General features: G+C 38.3%; 1 protein-coding gene across 1 annotated transcript; it reads right to left on the bottom strand.

Annotated features, from left to right (window-relative positions):
- Positions 1–3,636: 3,636 nt before the first annotated feature.
- On the bottom strand, positions 3,637–8,774 carry LOC133792873 (protein ROOT HAIR SPECIFIC 17-like). The gene is made up of 10 exons (XM_062230757.1): positions 8,257–8,774; positions 8,083–8,145; positions 7,867–7,957; positions 7,535–7,611; positions 7,082–7,170; positions 6,801–6,984; positions 6,175–6,356; positions 5,278–5,380; positions 4,858–5,189; positions 3,637–4,582 (listed from the first exon to the last, which is right to left on the bottom strand). The coding sequence occupies exons 1-10, from the start codon at positions 8,434–8,436 to the stop codon at positions 4,114–4,116; spliced, it is 1,770 nt and encodes a 589-aa protein (XP_062086741.1). The 5' UTR covers positions 8,437–8,774; the 3' UTR covers positions 3,637–4,113.
- Positions 8,775–17,635: the final 8,861 nt, after the last annotated feature.

Raw genomic sequence — 17,635 nt, 5'->3', positions numbered from 1 at the left:
TTGGCCTGGGGATGCTTTTGACTTAGGGGTGCGCCGCGACTCACTAGGCCAAGTTGCGGCCCGCCTCCCCTTTTTGCTGGGGTGCTTGCTCTCTGACTTGGGGGCAAGTTGTGACCCACTAAGCCAAGTCGCAACCCGCCTGAGGATTTTAGCATTAGAATTGTTTCAAGAATTGGTAGAGCTCGGGGGTTCGAACCTAGGCGCTTAGGACAATTTCTACTACCCGATTTAGTAGAAAGTGAGGTCCCGGGGGCTAGTTTCTGTCTCTTAGGTATTCTATTTTGATTGGAAGTTGATGGATACCCATTGGCCCTTGTGACTAGGTTTATTGCCAAGGCTCGAGGCTAAGGATTGTGCTCGGAACCATTTCACTTTCTCTGCTTGGAATTAAAGGTAAGAAAACTACACCCTTTTGTGTGGTTGTGTTGGGACTAGGATTCCCTATATTTGAATGCAAATGTTGTATGATTATGACATGCCATGTGAGCATGAAATAAATGGCCTAAGAGTGCCAGGACCGATATTTGCGCATAGGACGCGACTCGGCCACTAAGAGCTGAGGTCAACTAAATAATCACTAAGCTCGGCCTAAGCGAGCCGGAGTCAGTGAGTTAAATAGAGGGTGCCCTGAGTATTGTATGATGATTATGATATGCTTACTATTGTTAATATGATGTTTATGGCTTGTGATTCGTTGATTTCCATCACTGATTATGTGTCTGCCATAACATGTTGAATACCTGGTTAACTGCCTTATGGATCCTTTGTTTATTTGTATTGTTTATGCTATGCTATATGGTTTTCTTGTTGGGCCTTGGCTCACAGGTGCTATGTGGTGTAGGTAAAGGCAAGGGTAAGGTGGACCAACCCTGAGTTGGAGAGCTCTGGGGGCAGGATGTACATAGTCAACTGCTCGTCTGCCACGGTCGAGGGATAGTACAGGGACAGGAAAACCTAGAATGTGTATTTTGCCATTAGAATGGCCTTTGCTTGTATTTAACTTTTGAAAGTTGTAAATTTGTTCTTTAAACCCTGTTTTTGGGATCCCACATACGGAACGTTTATTTAAATGAAAAATTATACGTTTATGACCAAAATATTTTAACCCTAGCTCGATTATGACTTTAGGGTCACATTTTCAACTAAATAACTTGATTAGCAAGTCTTGCACAATTATAAACACACATGGTAATGGTCTTGGTTATCCAAGGCGTTACACAGACTCTCTCACTCAAAAGAAATCCATAGTTTTTCCTAAATCTGAAAAACTATTCAACACATTTTCTTTGAATCAAATCTCTCTAGATTTCATGTGTTGAGTACATTTGGAAGATCAAGGTGTGAGCTTTCAAAATCTGTATAGGAAGATCGTTGATTTAATACAAAAAAATTCGAGTACAGTTGATAAACTACAAGAGGTAATCTTTAATCTATTTGTATGTAATTTAATATATCTATATATGTATGAACCTGGCTAGTATTAATATATTTTAAAAAATACTCATTCAGTTGTGTAACTCTTACTTACACTTTTAATACCAAACACAAAGCACCTTTTCTCCAAGGCTTAGGATGATAGCATTGTGAGCCTTTTCCAACATCTCTGTCTTCTCCTTCTTCGTTAGCCTAGTTGGTAAGTTCTTCTCTCCCAAAAAAGCTGCCTAAAGACCCTGTTGAACCAGGAGAGTTCGCATCTTCACTTGCCACAACCCAAAATCATTATTGCCAATAAACTTTTCAAGATCAAACTTAGTGTTTCCCATCTTCTTGGATTGTTCACCTCCAATCTTGAACTAAAATCAAGATTCCTGAACAGCCCAGCTACTGATACCACTTGTTGAAAACACTAGCAATCACAAAACTCACACCAGCCACTTTCAAGAACAACTGAGAAACACACAATGCACAAAAGAACACTAGTCAAATTACATGGCTCAAATAGAGTCCAGTGTAGACCCTCTTCTACTCCACGGAGGAAACCTGTCTCTTACCTTTATTGCTCTGTTCAAAAAGATACATCAAGTTACCAAATGATTTGGTGTCGAGTTCCTATGTATAAAGATAGGTTCCTGACAATAGGATATAACTAACATATAGATTTTTTGTATATAAGTTGTATTTCAGAATTGAAATAAAAATTGGAACGAATTACCGATTAAATTTCTGGTTAAGTCGCGGACTATGTCGCTCTCTTTAAGACGTTTCGCAGCTCTGCCCTAAGTGTGCACGACAGCCTATCAACCTCGCCGTCCCTAGGATAAAACAGCCACTGTATACGAAACCCTTCTGCACCGAAAGGAATCGCTCATGTACACCCTCAAAATTGCTCTTCGAAAATTCGAGTTTTTCTTTTCTAAAAAAATTGTTGTCTCACGTAATTCTGATGGAACTTATGAAGAGAAGTCAATAAAAAATAAAACAGTAAGAAAACGTTGATTAATTCGTGGGAGTAATGGTAGTCATATGCAGTTAAAAACATATCACATTAATTGCTTCTAATAAAACGTTTAAAATTAATTAATTAATAAATAAATAAAAATATTTATTTTATTAAATAACTTTTTCAACAAAAAATAAAGTATGACACCACACCACCCGCTCAGCTCGCCACGGTCAGCAGCGCGCGTGCGGTGGTCAGGTATGTGAGTCCTCACCTATACGCACAAAACTGGGTGCCCCTTAATGCCCAAACCCAATTCTCATGGTTGTCTATTATATACCCTTATAAAAACAATATTCTTATCTCACGTAGGACTCTTTCCATCATCACACACTTTACACTTCTCTCTTTTAAAATTTCACACAAAGTTCCAACATAAGCCACATAAGAGTAATATTAAACAGACTAATTACATTGGCAGTTAATATACAACAGTACAATTGTTTTAATTCACAATAACGCATCTCTATGATGTTGAAACTTACACTATTATGTTTATTTTGATGCTAATAAGTTGTGACTTACAAGTTTATGTTAAGCTTTTAATTAAATGACTTTATTGACGAATTGTATTATTTTTCCTATAAATTTTGAGTTATTTTAGACTCGCACAAAATTAGTTCTTCCCTGTAATTTAATACACTTGAATATTAAATATCAGACCTAACCACCTACACGACATGCATGATCTCCTGCCGGGCCTGACTTTTTCTTGCTATCAAGTTGTTTTAGTTGTAGAAGGATTCCTCCCCTATAAATAAAGAATACATACGTCTATCGAAGAGATATGAACTTTGTAACCAAAGAAAGAAATATAAAGAAAAGTTCCCCTATTTCATTTAAGCTTCATTTTTATTCTAGTATACTCTTGCTGGCTGAACTTGAACAAATATGTCCGCATTTTTCTAAAGATTTATGTTACCTTAAATATTAATTTTTTTTCTTTCTAAATTATAGGTAAGGACATACTTGTAAAATCCCCTTAACTTTACTAAAAGAAAAAAAATAAGTGTCTTTTGTAACTGTTAAGTATAGAGAGTTTACCATCACTTGTAGCACAGCTGGTGGATTCCTGACTTCATTACCCGAAATGTACAAATTTCAATATATGTAGTTTATTATGATTTTTTTTAGGCCTTAGTTTACTATAATTTGTAATTAAAGATTGTACAGCTATTAAAAAAAATTCCCTAGAGTGAAAAGTAAAGTAAAGAGACTTATATGTTGCCAAAAATCAGAAGGCAAAAGCATAATTCTAGTATTCACATAGTAAAAGAACAAAAAAAAAAAAATTTAAACCTTTCTAATAACTAGAATTTACACTTTGGTTATGCGAATCTGTAATATAAACACCCCTGCCTTACGAAACGAATTTCCCATGAAAAAGCAAAGGCTGGCAAACGATAACGACCACTGGAATGTACAAGCTTCAACATCAGATCTAATCTTTCAGGGAAAGGTGTAGTCACTGTTTATCTAAACCTGCTCATCTATCAGCCAACGCCTTTTATGTACAAAGTGCTCTGTCGCCACTGCCACTTCAGGTTCAGTGAAAAGAAAGAAATATCCTCCTTCATAGCATTCCTTCATCGCAATCTATCAAAAGGATCACCTAAAAGGGGTAAAGAATCTATAAAAAGAATATAGTCAGAGAAAAATGGATTTGCCCTCACTCAGTCTGAGAATAACTCTTCCAGTTCTGGTTGTTCAGATTTAATCATAGCAGTTGTTTCAAAATCCGTTGCATTGGGCTGCCTTTTCCCCCCTAACGCAGTTTCATTATCCAAATAATCAAACCAAAACTGCTCATCCTCACTTATCTGCTCATCTGTCACATCATTAGAATCTTTATTTTTATTTTCCTTGTTATTACTATTATCCATGTGATGGATGTTCTGACTTCGATTTTGTGGACTTGGTTCATCAGGATTTTTATCAGAAACGTCACATATGCAGGCTTCGGGGTTTTCATGAAACTCACCCCTGCCTGGCTTAATCTCTTTAGGCTCTCCCATGAATCCAATCTGACTAGTTCGAACTTTGGCAGCAAAATCTTCCCATGTCATGTTATATCGGTTCACCAGCAGCTTGTATAGCTTTTTAGCATTAGGACGGATTGTTGGTTTGTGTCCAAAGTATCTCCTGCAAAAGATTATACCATTTCAAACAAGTGATCAGATTAGTGTTGCTTATATCGTTTGCAAATAGAAAGTACAAGAAGATATTTAAGCAACTAATTAAGAAAAGAAAGAGCAAATTTATCTATGCTATCCCTATATAGGTGGTCATTCTTCTTCCCGTGAGATGGAAATTATCAGTAATTGATTCTTAAAATAATACTAACCGTACAAAATCTATATATGACGTACAACTTGATAAAGAAAAAAAGGACCCGAATACCAAAGTATTGTTGGTACCTTCGACCGGCTAACATTCTTGCCATATTGCCATTGTTGTTGGTGACGAAAACATCACTTTCATCACAAACAATAAAATCTAATGCAGCCATGCGAGAGGAGAAGGATGTGAACGGTGCCAGCTCTTCCTTATTTGCTATAGTCTCTTTAGTATGGAAGTTTGGGAAGAGTTCTTTGAGCGGTGCCAATGTCTCCTCACCTCCATATACCTCACCTGATGCCACGTACAAGTGAACATCACTTCCAAAACCCAAGGCTCTAAGCATAAGACCAACTTCCCCTGGAGTAAGTGGGCATCTTCCGTTTCTTCTTACTTTATCAGGATTGCTCACCTGCATGACATATCCCCAAGACAGAGATATCAGTTATATCACATGTAACAAGTAAATGACAAATTCTAAGATACTATTGAAGACTCACATGTAAACTTTTCCACCTCTTCCGGATTAGACCAAGTTCTTCTTTTTCTTTATCTCCCCCGCCAAAATCGCATCCAGAGAATGCAAGCATATCAGGTTCATATCTATGATCAAAACAATATGGTAAGCAAACCTTCCCGTTACATTTTGAATTTGTTTTTAGACTAAAAAGTGCAAAAGTTATGTTAGAATATTTTTTTACACGGTATATATAAAACAAATTAGTTTGAATTAATTGATTTAATATATATCAAAGTTACAAAATATTTAATATTAAATGGTCAACATTTATTTGTTAACCAATTTGAATTTCCTAATTAAACTGATGGAATATTTAAGTATTTAAGTTGAGAGAATATTTCAGCCTCTGTAAATGTAAATGTGGCAAAGATAGAATGTTTCTCCCTATAAATATATAGGATATCGGTCCCAAGCTTGCTGTTCACTCAGTAACTCCATCTAAAAAGTCAATGAAAGCTTGGAAGCCCATGTACTCCTTCAAATTTCCATTTTTTTTTTCTTTTGTAGATTTAGAGTTGTACATCGAGATTATCAAGATCAATAGCTAGAGGTACACATATTTCGATCCTCTAAATTTTATGGAACAATCTGTTTATTCCGCATTAGGATTGTTATGCATCTAAATTAAATTTTAATCTAACAAGTTATTGTCATAAAAGCTTAACTGCAGATTTTTGCGCATTAAAGAAATATAGACAGATAAGAACATTTTTGTTTTCTACGTATCACATAGCTGTTGCCTAAATAATTAGGATGCAGAGTGAATAACTATTACAGCTAGTGTCTAAAATTGTATCAATACAGAGTTGTATCATAGGGAAAAGAAAAACATAAAGATGATTAATCGAAAAAGGGTCACAAACTAATTGTACATTACCTTAAATGGAGGGCAATGAAATGCTTGCTTTTCTTCCTCATCCTTTCAACCAACTTTTCTCCCATCTCAAGAATGGAATCAGTAAATTTTAGAGCGTGATAGTTAACTCTACATCTTAACTTTTGTAGATGTTTGCTCAGCCTATTTGAAAGCCTGTAATCGAACTTAGAGAGTTGAACAACCTGTACATGAAAAATGTAAATGTAAAAGTGTCAATGCTAGCAAAGAAGAAATATGGCTACATGTTTTTCATTTTCACTATACACATTCACCTATGATAGTTTTATTTATATATTTAATTTTTGAATTCCTGAATTCCTGAAATACATATATAAAGTAAAAGTGATAAAACAATTTCTATCTTTGTTTAAATATAAAAATCTTCACAGTGCAAAACTTGTTATCTTATAAACCGGCGTATAGATGGACATTTATCCTGTATACTGCACTGGAAATTTTTTGAATAGTATGAAACCGAACGGGAATTGAATTATGCTGAAGAATACAAACGTACTAATACAATAATTTCCCTTATTTCTTAAAATGGATTTCACTTTCATATGAGAAGTTTCAAGCCGAGAAATCTCGATTAAGATTTTGCTCCAAAAATTATACATACGACTTACATGTCTTTTGTTCAGAACCGGTAAAACACGATTTAGGTAGCATTTTGGAGTGCATTTCCTTGGAACACGCATGGAATGTGGAGTCAAACCTTTCCCTCCCTTCATTGGAAGCTCTTTAATAATATGAACATCTTTTGAGAGAAATGATATAAACCGGTCCACATCAAATATTTCAGCAAAGTTACTGAACCAAACACGAACTCATATTAATAAAAACAGAATATATCTTTGCATCTAGTCAACCAAATATAACAACACTAAAGTGGCATTATAAAACAAACCTGCTATCATGCCAAAAAGATTTTTGGTCCAACTTGGGAACAACTAAAGTGGCATTTAGGATATAAGCTGCAACCACAGCATCTGTTATCTGCAATCACAGCCGGAAACTAACTTCATTTTCTTTCAGTATAAGAATATCAATTGTCCAATTGAGATCAAGAGTTTCCAAACAGATATTTCTACCGAAGAGAAGTCGATGCTTTCTAGTCATATACATGCGTTTGCGGATTTTTGTTAATTCAGGTGAAAAGGAACACGTTTAATATTCAATTACCAGAAAGGAAAAAAAATACCAATCTTCTCTTAGGGACTTTATTTTCTATACGATGGAAGTTAAAACATCAAATGTGGGGACCATTATCATCATTAAAGTAAATTAGTTCTTCAATTACAGAAGAAATTTGGAAGTTGGAAAAGAAAAAAAAAATTGCAACCAAGCTAAAGAAACTTACCCCTGTTCTTTGTTGATTCAAGCCACCGCTAGTAGCAATCACCAGGTATCGATTAGGATTCGTTTTCGCATCCGAAGCTATACAATATCCAAAGAACAAAATTTCGCACTAAATTCAAAATCCAAACGATTTTTTTTAATCCAAAAATGATTCAAAATTCTTGAAGAAATTAGTTTTGAATTGAATTCCTACGATTGATGCAGAGTATCTAAACAGAGCCAAAATCAATAAAATGGTACAAGTAATAGCTAATTCTCTTGTTTTGAATCTTCAATTCCTAACGAGTAAACCATTTTCAAGACGAAAAATGAATAACAATCGAAGACACTTACTCATGAAGTTTCGGCTACCATTACTGCAACCATAGTACAGTTCCGATCGCGTCGAGCTCCATAAATCACGACCTAAACTCTCACCACTAGTCTAAAAAAAAAAAATAAAGTCCAATCACAAATTTAAATTCGTTAATACCTGCATCACGTATATAACCGGAAGCAACCAAGAGCTATCGAAAAACACATATCAGAGACCGATTGAAAAAAACGTACCGGAACATGAAACTCAGTCTTCTGATCAAAATAGGATTCCCGTTCCACGTTGCCATTAATATTCTTTTTAAAAAAAAAGTTAGCCGTAAGAACTTGAATATACATACAAATTGCATATATATATATATATATATATATATATACATATATATAGGGGAGAATGAGAAAATTTACAGAGAGGCGATGGTGGAGAATAGGGGAGGGAACGAGGAGAGAGAAAGCGACGAGAAAGAGGAGTATGCAGGCGGAGAAAACAGAGACGAGCTGAAAGAGATGGCGGTGGAGGCGGCGATGACGACGGTAGATGGTTGCGCCGAAGGTTATGGGGTTGGTCTGATCTTTTCTCTTCTTCATATTATAATAATAATAATAATAATAATAATAGGGTATACGAATGGAGGGGTAAAAAAGGGAAAATAATAAATGGATTACGAATTATGGATTGTGGATTAGGGAGAGAAGAGAGAAAGGACTAAATTGTTGGTTTGGTATTTAAAGGAAGAGAAGAAGAAAGGAGTCGTAGAAGTTGAAGATATCTGATAGTGCTGGGGTGGGTTGGGTTGGGTTGGGTTGGCCAGCGAATAAGATCAGGTCGTATCTCTAGGCCGGCCTTTCTCTCTCGCTGGCTTTGCCTATACAAATACAGTGCAATCGAAAAACAACGTTTCTTCTCGTATGGTATGGTTTGGTTCTTCTATAGAATAGAATTCTTCTTTTCTTTCCCGCATAACACTACAAATATATCTTTTATTTCAACTCATATATTAAATTATTTTTAAAAATAATATATTAAATTTTAAAAAATAAATAAATAAAATAATAATAATTAATAAAGCCTCGAACCAATCGCTCGCGTAGTTCTTATTGGGCTGGTTTTGCGTGTGATACTTGGACAGACCAGATTCTGTTTTCTTACTTTCTCAACCCTTTTGATTAATCATTGTTCATCATTATTATAGTTAAATTATCAGATAGGTACTATACTAGTAGTAAGTAGCAATCCTTTTTCTTTTTTCAACTTAAATATTTTATAATAATCCATTTTATTCAAATTTAGATGCTACTCCTTTTAATTTGTTTTTCCCTTCGAAATATGTTTGGTGAAATGAGATGATATTTCAGAACTTGTTTAATGATGATAAATACAGTAAGGTATGATGATTATCTCCTAATGTATGTGTAGTGTTTAAGATTAAAAAAGCATTGCCCTCAAGTGTACTGACGTAAAATACCACCTTAGATAGATATTTCCCTAGAAGGATTAGAGGACATAATTTTTTTTTTAAGAAATATGAAAGAAAATATAAATATAATAATAATTTAGGCTTTAAAATATGAATGTTCTAACACGTCACACGATGTTACTGTCCGGACTTTTTGTACAGCAACACTTCCATGGTATTTCCCTTTCGTTTCATCTGGGGCAAAATCTTTGTTACACTCACTCTTCACGTGTATCTCACGTGGTCTATAGTCTTCCCATTTTATAATTTCGAACAAGAAAAACGATAACTCCACGCTCGAACAGAACGCGTGCTGAGCTAAATCTTGTAAACAATACAATGTATGTCTAACATAAGAAATGGTTGAGTATGCCGTTTCGTCACGCCGACTAGTCGCGCGTGGGAAACAATACATTGTAACAAAAAAAATGGTTTAATTGTTAGAAACGCATTTCAATGAGATTTAAGTGCGTAGTTTTTGTTTTGGGTCTCATTGCGTAACTTACGTTTCGAAATCCGGTGCTTCTTGCCTTTATCTAACCAAATCAGATGTTTTCGCTTTCATTTTCTTAATGATGAATTTTCAATGCCCTAATTCGGAATTATCTTGCTATTTAAGGTTTACTACTTAAAACTTATCCTTTTAATCTCTTTGAAATATGCATATATATATATAATTTGTCAGATCATATTGACAGGAGAGTAACAATTTTATAAGTTGTTATTAATCTTGACTTTTTCGATTAAGCTCGTAAAGAATGAATATTTTTTATTAGCGTTTTTCTAGATGCAAATTTTATTTTTATATATAGCACTTAACTTTTAAAAATTAATTTTATATCAATTAGTTCTATAATATTTTCAAATTATATCATTTAGGTCATAAATGTTATTTTTATTTTTTTTTCTTTTAAAATACAAAATAAATAGTGAATCATTGTTAAAATATTTGTACATTTAATTTATGACAATAATAAACATGACATTAAAAAAATATATTTTAATGGCATTTTTAAAATATTTAATATTTTTATAAATTAAATTGATTTTTCATTAAAAAAAATATTATTACCTACATTGTTGTTTTATAATTAATATTAATAACTCTATTGTCTCGATTCTTAATATTATTAGTTTTTATTATGTTTATGATTGTTTATTTCATACATTTTTTTTAATAATGAAACTTAATAGTGTATATAAAGTTATTTATGTGCATATATATACACATCTCTTCTATATAAAAAATATGTAGATAATAGAATTTTTTTGTTTTAACAGTTTGTTTTGTTAATTTTAACAGAATATTTTAAATATTTAACGAAATATACTTTTAAAACTAATTAAAAATAGATATTTATTAATTATATTTATATAAATTCAAATTTAAATTTAAATGTTATAAAATATTATTATTATAATAAAATTTGATATTTATTACTTATATTAATATAATTTTAAATATTATAAATGTAATGCCTCAAATTTCCTAATAAGGTTTAGGACCTTGATTAGGAGGCCGGGAGGGCCATAATTGATTTATTATGATATTTAATGATTATATGCATGTTCATGTGAATTATATTATTATATGATGGTGAATGCATGCATATGGGCTCATATTTTAAATGCAAGGGCATTTTGGTAATTTGGTCGTTGGGGGCGTGATTGTGTAATTTTATGCATATGGGTGAATTATAATTTTACCACATTATATGTGGGTTGGTTCGAGCCATTTGACGTGAGACGATCATGGGAAAGCAAGTTTTCGGTCTAGTCATAACGGGATTAAGTTCGGGGCTCGGGGTGAGTCTCGGGGTCATTTTGATGATTAGAACATTACCGGGAATTAAAGGGTAATGGGGTATGATTTATTGGTATTTGGGAATATTGAGAATAGCGGGGATTGGGAAGCGTTAATTATGATTAACGGGATAAGTGAAAAGTTACAATTCTACCCTTGAAATGGTTTTAGAAGCTTTAAGTGACTTAAGGGCATTATGGTCTTTTGACCTTAAGGATTTATATCAGCCTAAGGGGGTTTGGAAGGCTGTAGAAACAGAACAAAAACAGAGATCCCCATCCTCACCTCTCCCTCTCTTCCCGTACAAGCTTCTTCCTTCACTTCTCTTTGAATTTTGAGAGCCCAAATTGAGGAGTTAAGCTAGGAGATCAAAGGTGGGAGCTTAGGAACTTGATTCAGCCATGAAAGGGGATTCAAAACCGTGTTTGAGGTAAGTTCCAGCCATTAGTTTCATGGTATACTCTGTTTTGGGTTTGAACTTTCAGCTTGTGATTTCATGGTAAATAGTTGGAATTAATGGAAGTTTAATTGATGTTTTACTTGGGTTTTGATGTGGGTGAGTTGTTGATAATGTTTAGTGGTTAAATTGGGTGTTAGGTTGAGGTTTGGGACTGGTTTGAAGGTTTGGTTTCGAGGAAAACGCAGGGGAGAAGAATCTGACTGTTGCTGGTTTGTGTAATGTGCCGCGGCCTGAGTGTGCTTCTGGGCAAGATTTTGCCTCTGTCTGAGGGTGAGCCGCAGCCCATCAGGGCAGATTTGGCCAAAAATGGGTTTTTGGCCTAGGGATGCTAGCTTAAGGCCTCAGGGTTGATCCTAGTACCCGGTTAAGTGGGGATTGATGTCCCAAAGGCTAGATATTGGTTTGGAAACTTATGTTGGTCATTTTTATTAATGGTATCCTATATGTTTGGTTATGACTAGGTGACCGCTAAATGACTAAAAGCTGATCGTTCTCAAAGGTCGTTTCTTTTATTAATTCTCGCTTGAACCCAAGGTAAGAAAACTGCACCCTGTGTATATGTGACATGCATGGCTATTATGGATGCATGTTGGTTGATTATTGAGCATGACATGCATGGCTATTATGATGCATGTTGGTTGGCTATTGAGTATGACATGCATGGCTATGATTGATGCATGTTGGATGTTTAAATGTAAACATTGTTAGCATAATGAATGCTTGGCAAGCTTTTCCCATTTGCATATGATTGTTGTTGAGGCATGCTGGATGATTAAGTGTGATGCATGAGATGCACGAGAAATATATGATTAGGGCATGCCATGAGTGATGAATATGAGATTGGCCGGAGCTTGAGTCTCTGGGTTTGTGCATGATCATGATTATGCTGGCAACTATTTAGTAAGCATGCTGAATGCCCTATTCTTGGATAATTGGCATATGAAACATATTGATAGCATTGCTTACTTGTGCATGGTACTAACTAATTAGTCAGATTTGGCAAAGGTGCTAGTATCAACTGTGAAGCTGTGACTCACTAGTCAGGTTCGGCAGTGGTACTGGGCACTGGTCACGTTGCATTGACTCGTCAGTCAGAATTGGCAAAGGTGTTAGTATCAGCTGTGAAGCTGTGACTTATTAGTCAAGTTCGGCAGTGATACTGGACACTGGTCACATAGTGTTGATTTATTAGTCAGAACGGTCTTAGCGTGGTTCACGCAAGCCAACGGAGATTAGATCTAATCGACCATCAGCATTGAATGACTCAGGGAGCATTAATGCTAGACCGACCCCGAGGGTCGATGAATGAAATAGGTGCTTGGAGGCTAGTGGCTTACCTAGCAGCCACTCTCCCTCTTGAATCATGTGATGTTCACTCATTGGTTTGAAAGTTAAATGCTCAGTGTGATTATAATGATGATCACTTGATAATGTTTATGTATAGTGTTATGTTTTCTTGCTGGGCTTCGGCTCACGGGTGCTATGTGGTGCAGGTAAAGGCAAGAGGAAGCTAGACCATCCTTGAGTTGGAGAGCTTATGTGATGACGTGTACATATGCAGCTGCTCGTCCGCCACGGCCGAGGTTTAAAGTGGAACTAGGGTTGAACCCTGTTTTGCCGCTTAGAACGGCCTGCTGTAAATACTTTCTGTAATAAACTCTTAAATTTATATTTTTGGGATCCCAATGTATATATTAAACGTTCTAGTGAAACGTTACATCCTAACCGAAGTTTTTAATCCCTAAACCGCTAATCATACTTAGTTCACGATTTTGGCCAAATGACTCGATTAGCGAGTTTAGCACTGTTTATAAGGCACACCGTAACGGTCCCAGGAGTTGGGGCGTTACAATAAAATATCATTATAATTATAATATATAATCTTTATTTTTATTAAAAAATTATTATTTATGTTTAAAAATATTATCATATTATATATATTTAAAAAAAATTATAAACAATGTTTTGGTTTAATATTTTATTTAATATGTTTAGGTCATTTTTGTATATATAATTGTTGACGCGGTTCTTCGCTAACATGTAATTAAGAAAATAAGAGGAAGGGATTAGTGCTTAACTATGAACCGAAATAGATGAATGATCTTTGTAAATGGACTGGTGACACAAATACGTTTTTTAGGTGGTTTAAAGGTTAGAATCCTTCTACTCCACCAGCCAATATTATTGCTATATGCTTGGTATTCTTTTATAGGGTATTTCCTTACACAATAGAATCCAACCCTTTGCAACTCACAGGGTCTCCATATTTATAGGAGAGGGCACCTGGGAGTTGGTAAGAAGGTCATCCCGTGACCTTCTTACCTATCACGTCAACTCTGTGACATTCATGATTAATTCCTAAAACCTGACACATGAAGTGTGGTCTAATCAATAGGTAAGGGGGATAATGGGCCGCATGGCCCAACCCAGTCGTGGGTGTCTGAATACGCACGTTCATGCTGCGTGTCTGAGAAGTCAGGGATATATCAGACACGTGATGTCTGATATATGCACGTTTACCTTGCGTGGTTGACTTTACAAAAGGTCACAGCCTCCAACTCTAGCTCGTACCAGGAGCTGGATGCTTCCCTCGACCTGTGGCCTTCAGAATCTTGGTGAACCTTTGGATACCCCGAGCTAACGAGGTAGGATCTGACGACAACAGCTCCAGTCATGGGGGATCCACGTGGCTGATATAATTTAGACCTCCGTCCTGACTTCTTCTATACTTAGTTTTTCCAAGAACTCTACTGGAACCAACCCCAGAGCCTCCGTCACCCCGGAGGTGGCGAGCTTGGCAAGAGCGTCTGCGTTAGCGTTCTGCTCCCGAGGTATCTGCTTGATTGAGCCTCGCCCAAACGCGGACAGCTCAACTTTTACCTTCGCTAGGTAGGCAGCCATCTTGGGTCCTCGTGCTTGATATTCGCCCAGAACCTGGTTTACCACGAGTTAGGAGTCACTGAAGCACTGGACGGAGCTCGCCTTCAGCTCCTGGGCTATTCTCAGTCTGGCCAGCAAAGCTTCGTATTCGGCCTCGTTGTTGGAGGCCTTGAATCTGAATCTCAACGCCGAGTGGAATTTATGGCCCTCAGGGGATATCAAAATGATTCCAGCCCCGGACCCGTTCTCATTGGATGAACCATCCACGAAGATCTTCCACGACGCCTGAGACGAGGTGACCTGGGGTGAGTCTTCTGCAGGATCCTTCCGGAATCCTGTGCACTCCGCCAAAAAATCGGCCAGGGCCTGACTTTTTATAACAGTTCGTGGGGTGTACAAAATCTCGAACTGACTGAGTTCGATAGCCCACTTTAACAAGCGTCCCGATGCTTCAGCTTTTTGCAAAACCTGCCTTAAAGGCTGATCAGTCATGACGTTCACTGAGTGGGACTGGAAGTACGACCTGAGCTTTCGGGAGGCCGTGATAAGGCAGAACGCCAATTTCTCCATCAAAGGGTATCGGGATTCAGATCCGAGAAGTCTCTTGTTGATGTAATAGAACGGTTTCTGAACCCGGTCTTCTTCTCGGACCAACACGGCACTAGCTGCATCCTCTGTGACAGCTAGGTAGAGAAAAAGGGGCTCTCCTGCCTTTGGTTTGGATAATACGGGTGGCTCGGCCAGATGTGCCTTCAGATCGAGAAAAGCACTTTCGCACTCTTCTGTCCATTCGAACTTCTTATTTCCTCGGAGCAGGTTGTAGAATGGCAAGCACTTATCGGTGGGTTTTGAAATAAACCGATTGAGGGCTGCCACCCTTCCTCTCAGGCCTTGGACGTCTTTGCACGACCTGGGTGAGGGAAGCTCGAGTAATGATCTGATCTTGTCAGGGTTTGCCTCGATTCCTCGGGTATTGACGATGAAACCCAGGAATTTTCCAGATGCGACTCCAAAAGTGCACTTCTGTGGATTAAGCCTCATGCCATACTCCCGTAATATCTTGAAGCACTCCTCCAGGTCGGAAACATGGTTATCGGCTGTCTTCGACTTAACCAGCATGTCATCAACGTACACTTCCATGTTCTTCCTGATCTGGTTGGCGAACATTCTATTTACTAACCTCTGGTATGTAGCACCGGCGTTCTTCAGCCTGAACAGCATGACCTTGTAACAATAGACGTTAGTCGGGGTCATGAAGCTGGTGTGCTCCTGGTCCGCCGGATTCATGGCGATCTGATTGTAGCCTGAGTACGCGTCCATAAAGGACATGAGCTCATGCCCCGCTGTGGCATCCACCAATTGGTCAATCCTTGGCAAGGGAAAACAATCTTTGGGGCAAGCTTTATTCAGGTCGGAGAAGTCGATGCAGGTCCGCCACTTCCCGTTGGGCTTCGAGACCAGCACGGGGTTGGCGACCCAAATCGGAAACTTGGCTTCACGGATAAAGCCGCATTTCTTGAGCTGGGCTACTTCTTCCTCTAAGGCCTCAGCCCGGGTTGTCCCCAGGCGCCTCTGCTTCTGGGACTTCGCAGGAACGCTCTTGTCCAGATGAAGGGTGTGCATGATGACATTTGGACTGATTCCCACCATGTCCTTGTGTGACCACGCAAACACATCCAGGTTATCCTGTAGAAATCTGATCAGCTCCGCTTTCCTCTTGTTACAGAGGTTTTTCCCGAGCTTGACCATCCGTGAAGGATTCTCTGGATCGATGCTTACTTCCTCGAGCTCTTCAATAGCCTGGAGCTTGGACTTATCCTCGCCTATTCGGGGGTCAATATCCTCACTTAAGACGATATTTTCCCCTTCGGCGCTCTGAGGTTTTTCAATCTCAAGATCAGCTAAAGGTTCCTGAGATTCCTTTCCTCCACCTTGGATGGCCATTGCTAGCTGCCCGGGTTTCGACTTTCCCTTCATGGAAATGCTGTAGCATTCCCTGGCAGCGAGCTGATCACCACGGACCGTGCATGTTCCCGTGGAAGAAGGGAATTTCATCGCGAGGTGGCGAACGGAAGTAATGGCCTCAAAAGCTATAAGTGTGGGTCGGCCCAAAATTGCATTGTACGCAGCGAGGCAGTCGATGACCACGAACTCGAGGAGTTTGGAGACTGTCCGAGGTCCTTCTCCTAAGGTGATCACCAGCTCGATAGTCCCTATAGCCGCTGATCCTTCTCCCGAAAAACCATACAGCATCATGGAGGTCGCCTTCAGCTCGGCGACAGTCAAACCCATCTTCTCCAGCGTGGACCAGAATAGAAGGTTTACCGAGCTCCCATTATCGATCAGAACCCTCCTAACCCTCCGATTAGCGAGCTGAACTGCTACGACCAGAGGGTCGTTATGAGGGAACTAGACATGGCCCGCATCTTCTTCTGTAAAAATGATTGGTTGCCTCTCCAATCGCTGCTGCTTTGGCAGACGCTACTCCGGGACGAACTCTACTCCGTTATGCGCCTTGAGTTCGTTTACATACCTCTCCTGGGCACCCCTGCTCGCGCCAGCTAAATGCGAACCTCCAGAGATTGTGGATATCTCTCCTCCTATCACTGGAGGAGGGACGTCTTGATCTATCCGAGACCCGGGCTGACTGACCGGGACTTCTGGAGCAGGTCGCCTTGCTGGAACCCTATTCTGCGCGTACTGAGCCAAGGGGCCGGCTCTAATGAGAGTTTCGATCTCATCTTTCAAATGCCTACAATCATCAGTATTGTGGCCGACGTCGTTGTGAAAACGGCAAAACTTGGAGGTGTCTCTCTTCCCCTTCTGGTGTTTTAACGGCTCCGGCTTCTTTTAGGGGAGGCGAGCAGAATTCGCTAGGAAGATGTTCTCCCTAGATTGGGTGAGCTCTGTATAAGTCGCGTAGACCGGCTTAAATTTATCTACGGACTTATTCTTCTTTGGGCCGTGCTGGTTACCTTCGCCGTTCCCCTTTCTTTTGCCTCCACCGAACTGGTTATTTTGTGTAACGTTCTGGGTCGCTGTCACGACCTCCGTTCCCACTCCAGCGGGCTGCTCAGGGACCTGGCTGGTTCCTGCAGTTGAGGCTTGGGCTTCCTCCAAGTTGATCCATTCCTGGGCCCTATTTAGGAACTCGTTCACTGAGCTAACTCCCTTCATTTGTATTTA

The sequence above is a fragment of the Humulus lupulus genome, chromosome 1 (assembly GCF_963169125.1).
Source record: "Humulus lupulus chromosome 1, drHumLupu1.1, whole genome shotgun sequence".
NCBI classification, from domain to species: Eukaryota; Viridiplantae; Streptophyta; class Magnoliopsida; order Rosales; family Cannabaceae; genus Humulus; species Humulus lupulus.
Note: the sequence above shows the minus strand (reverse complement) of the source record. Positions and strands in the feature narration are given on the sequence as shown.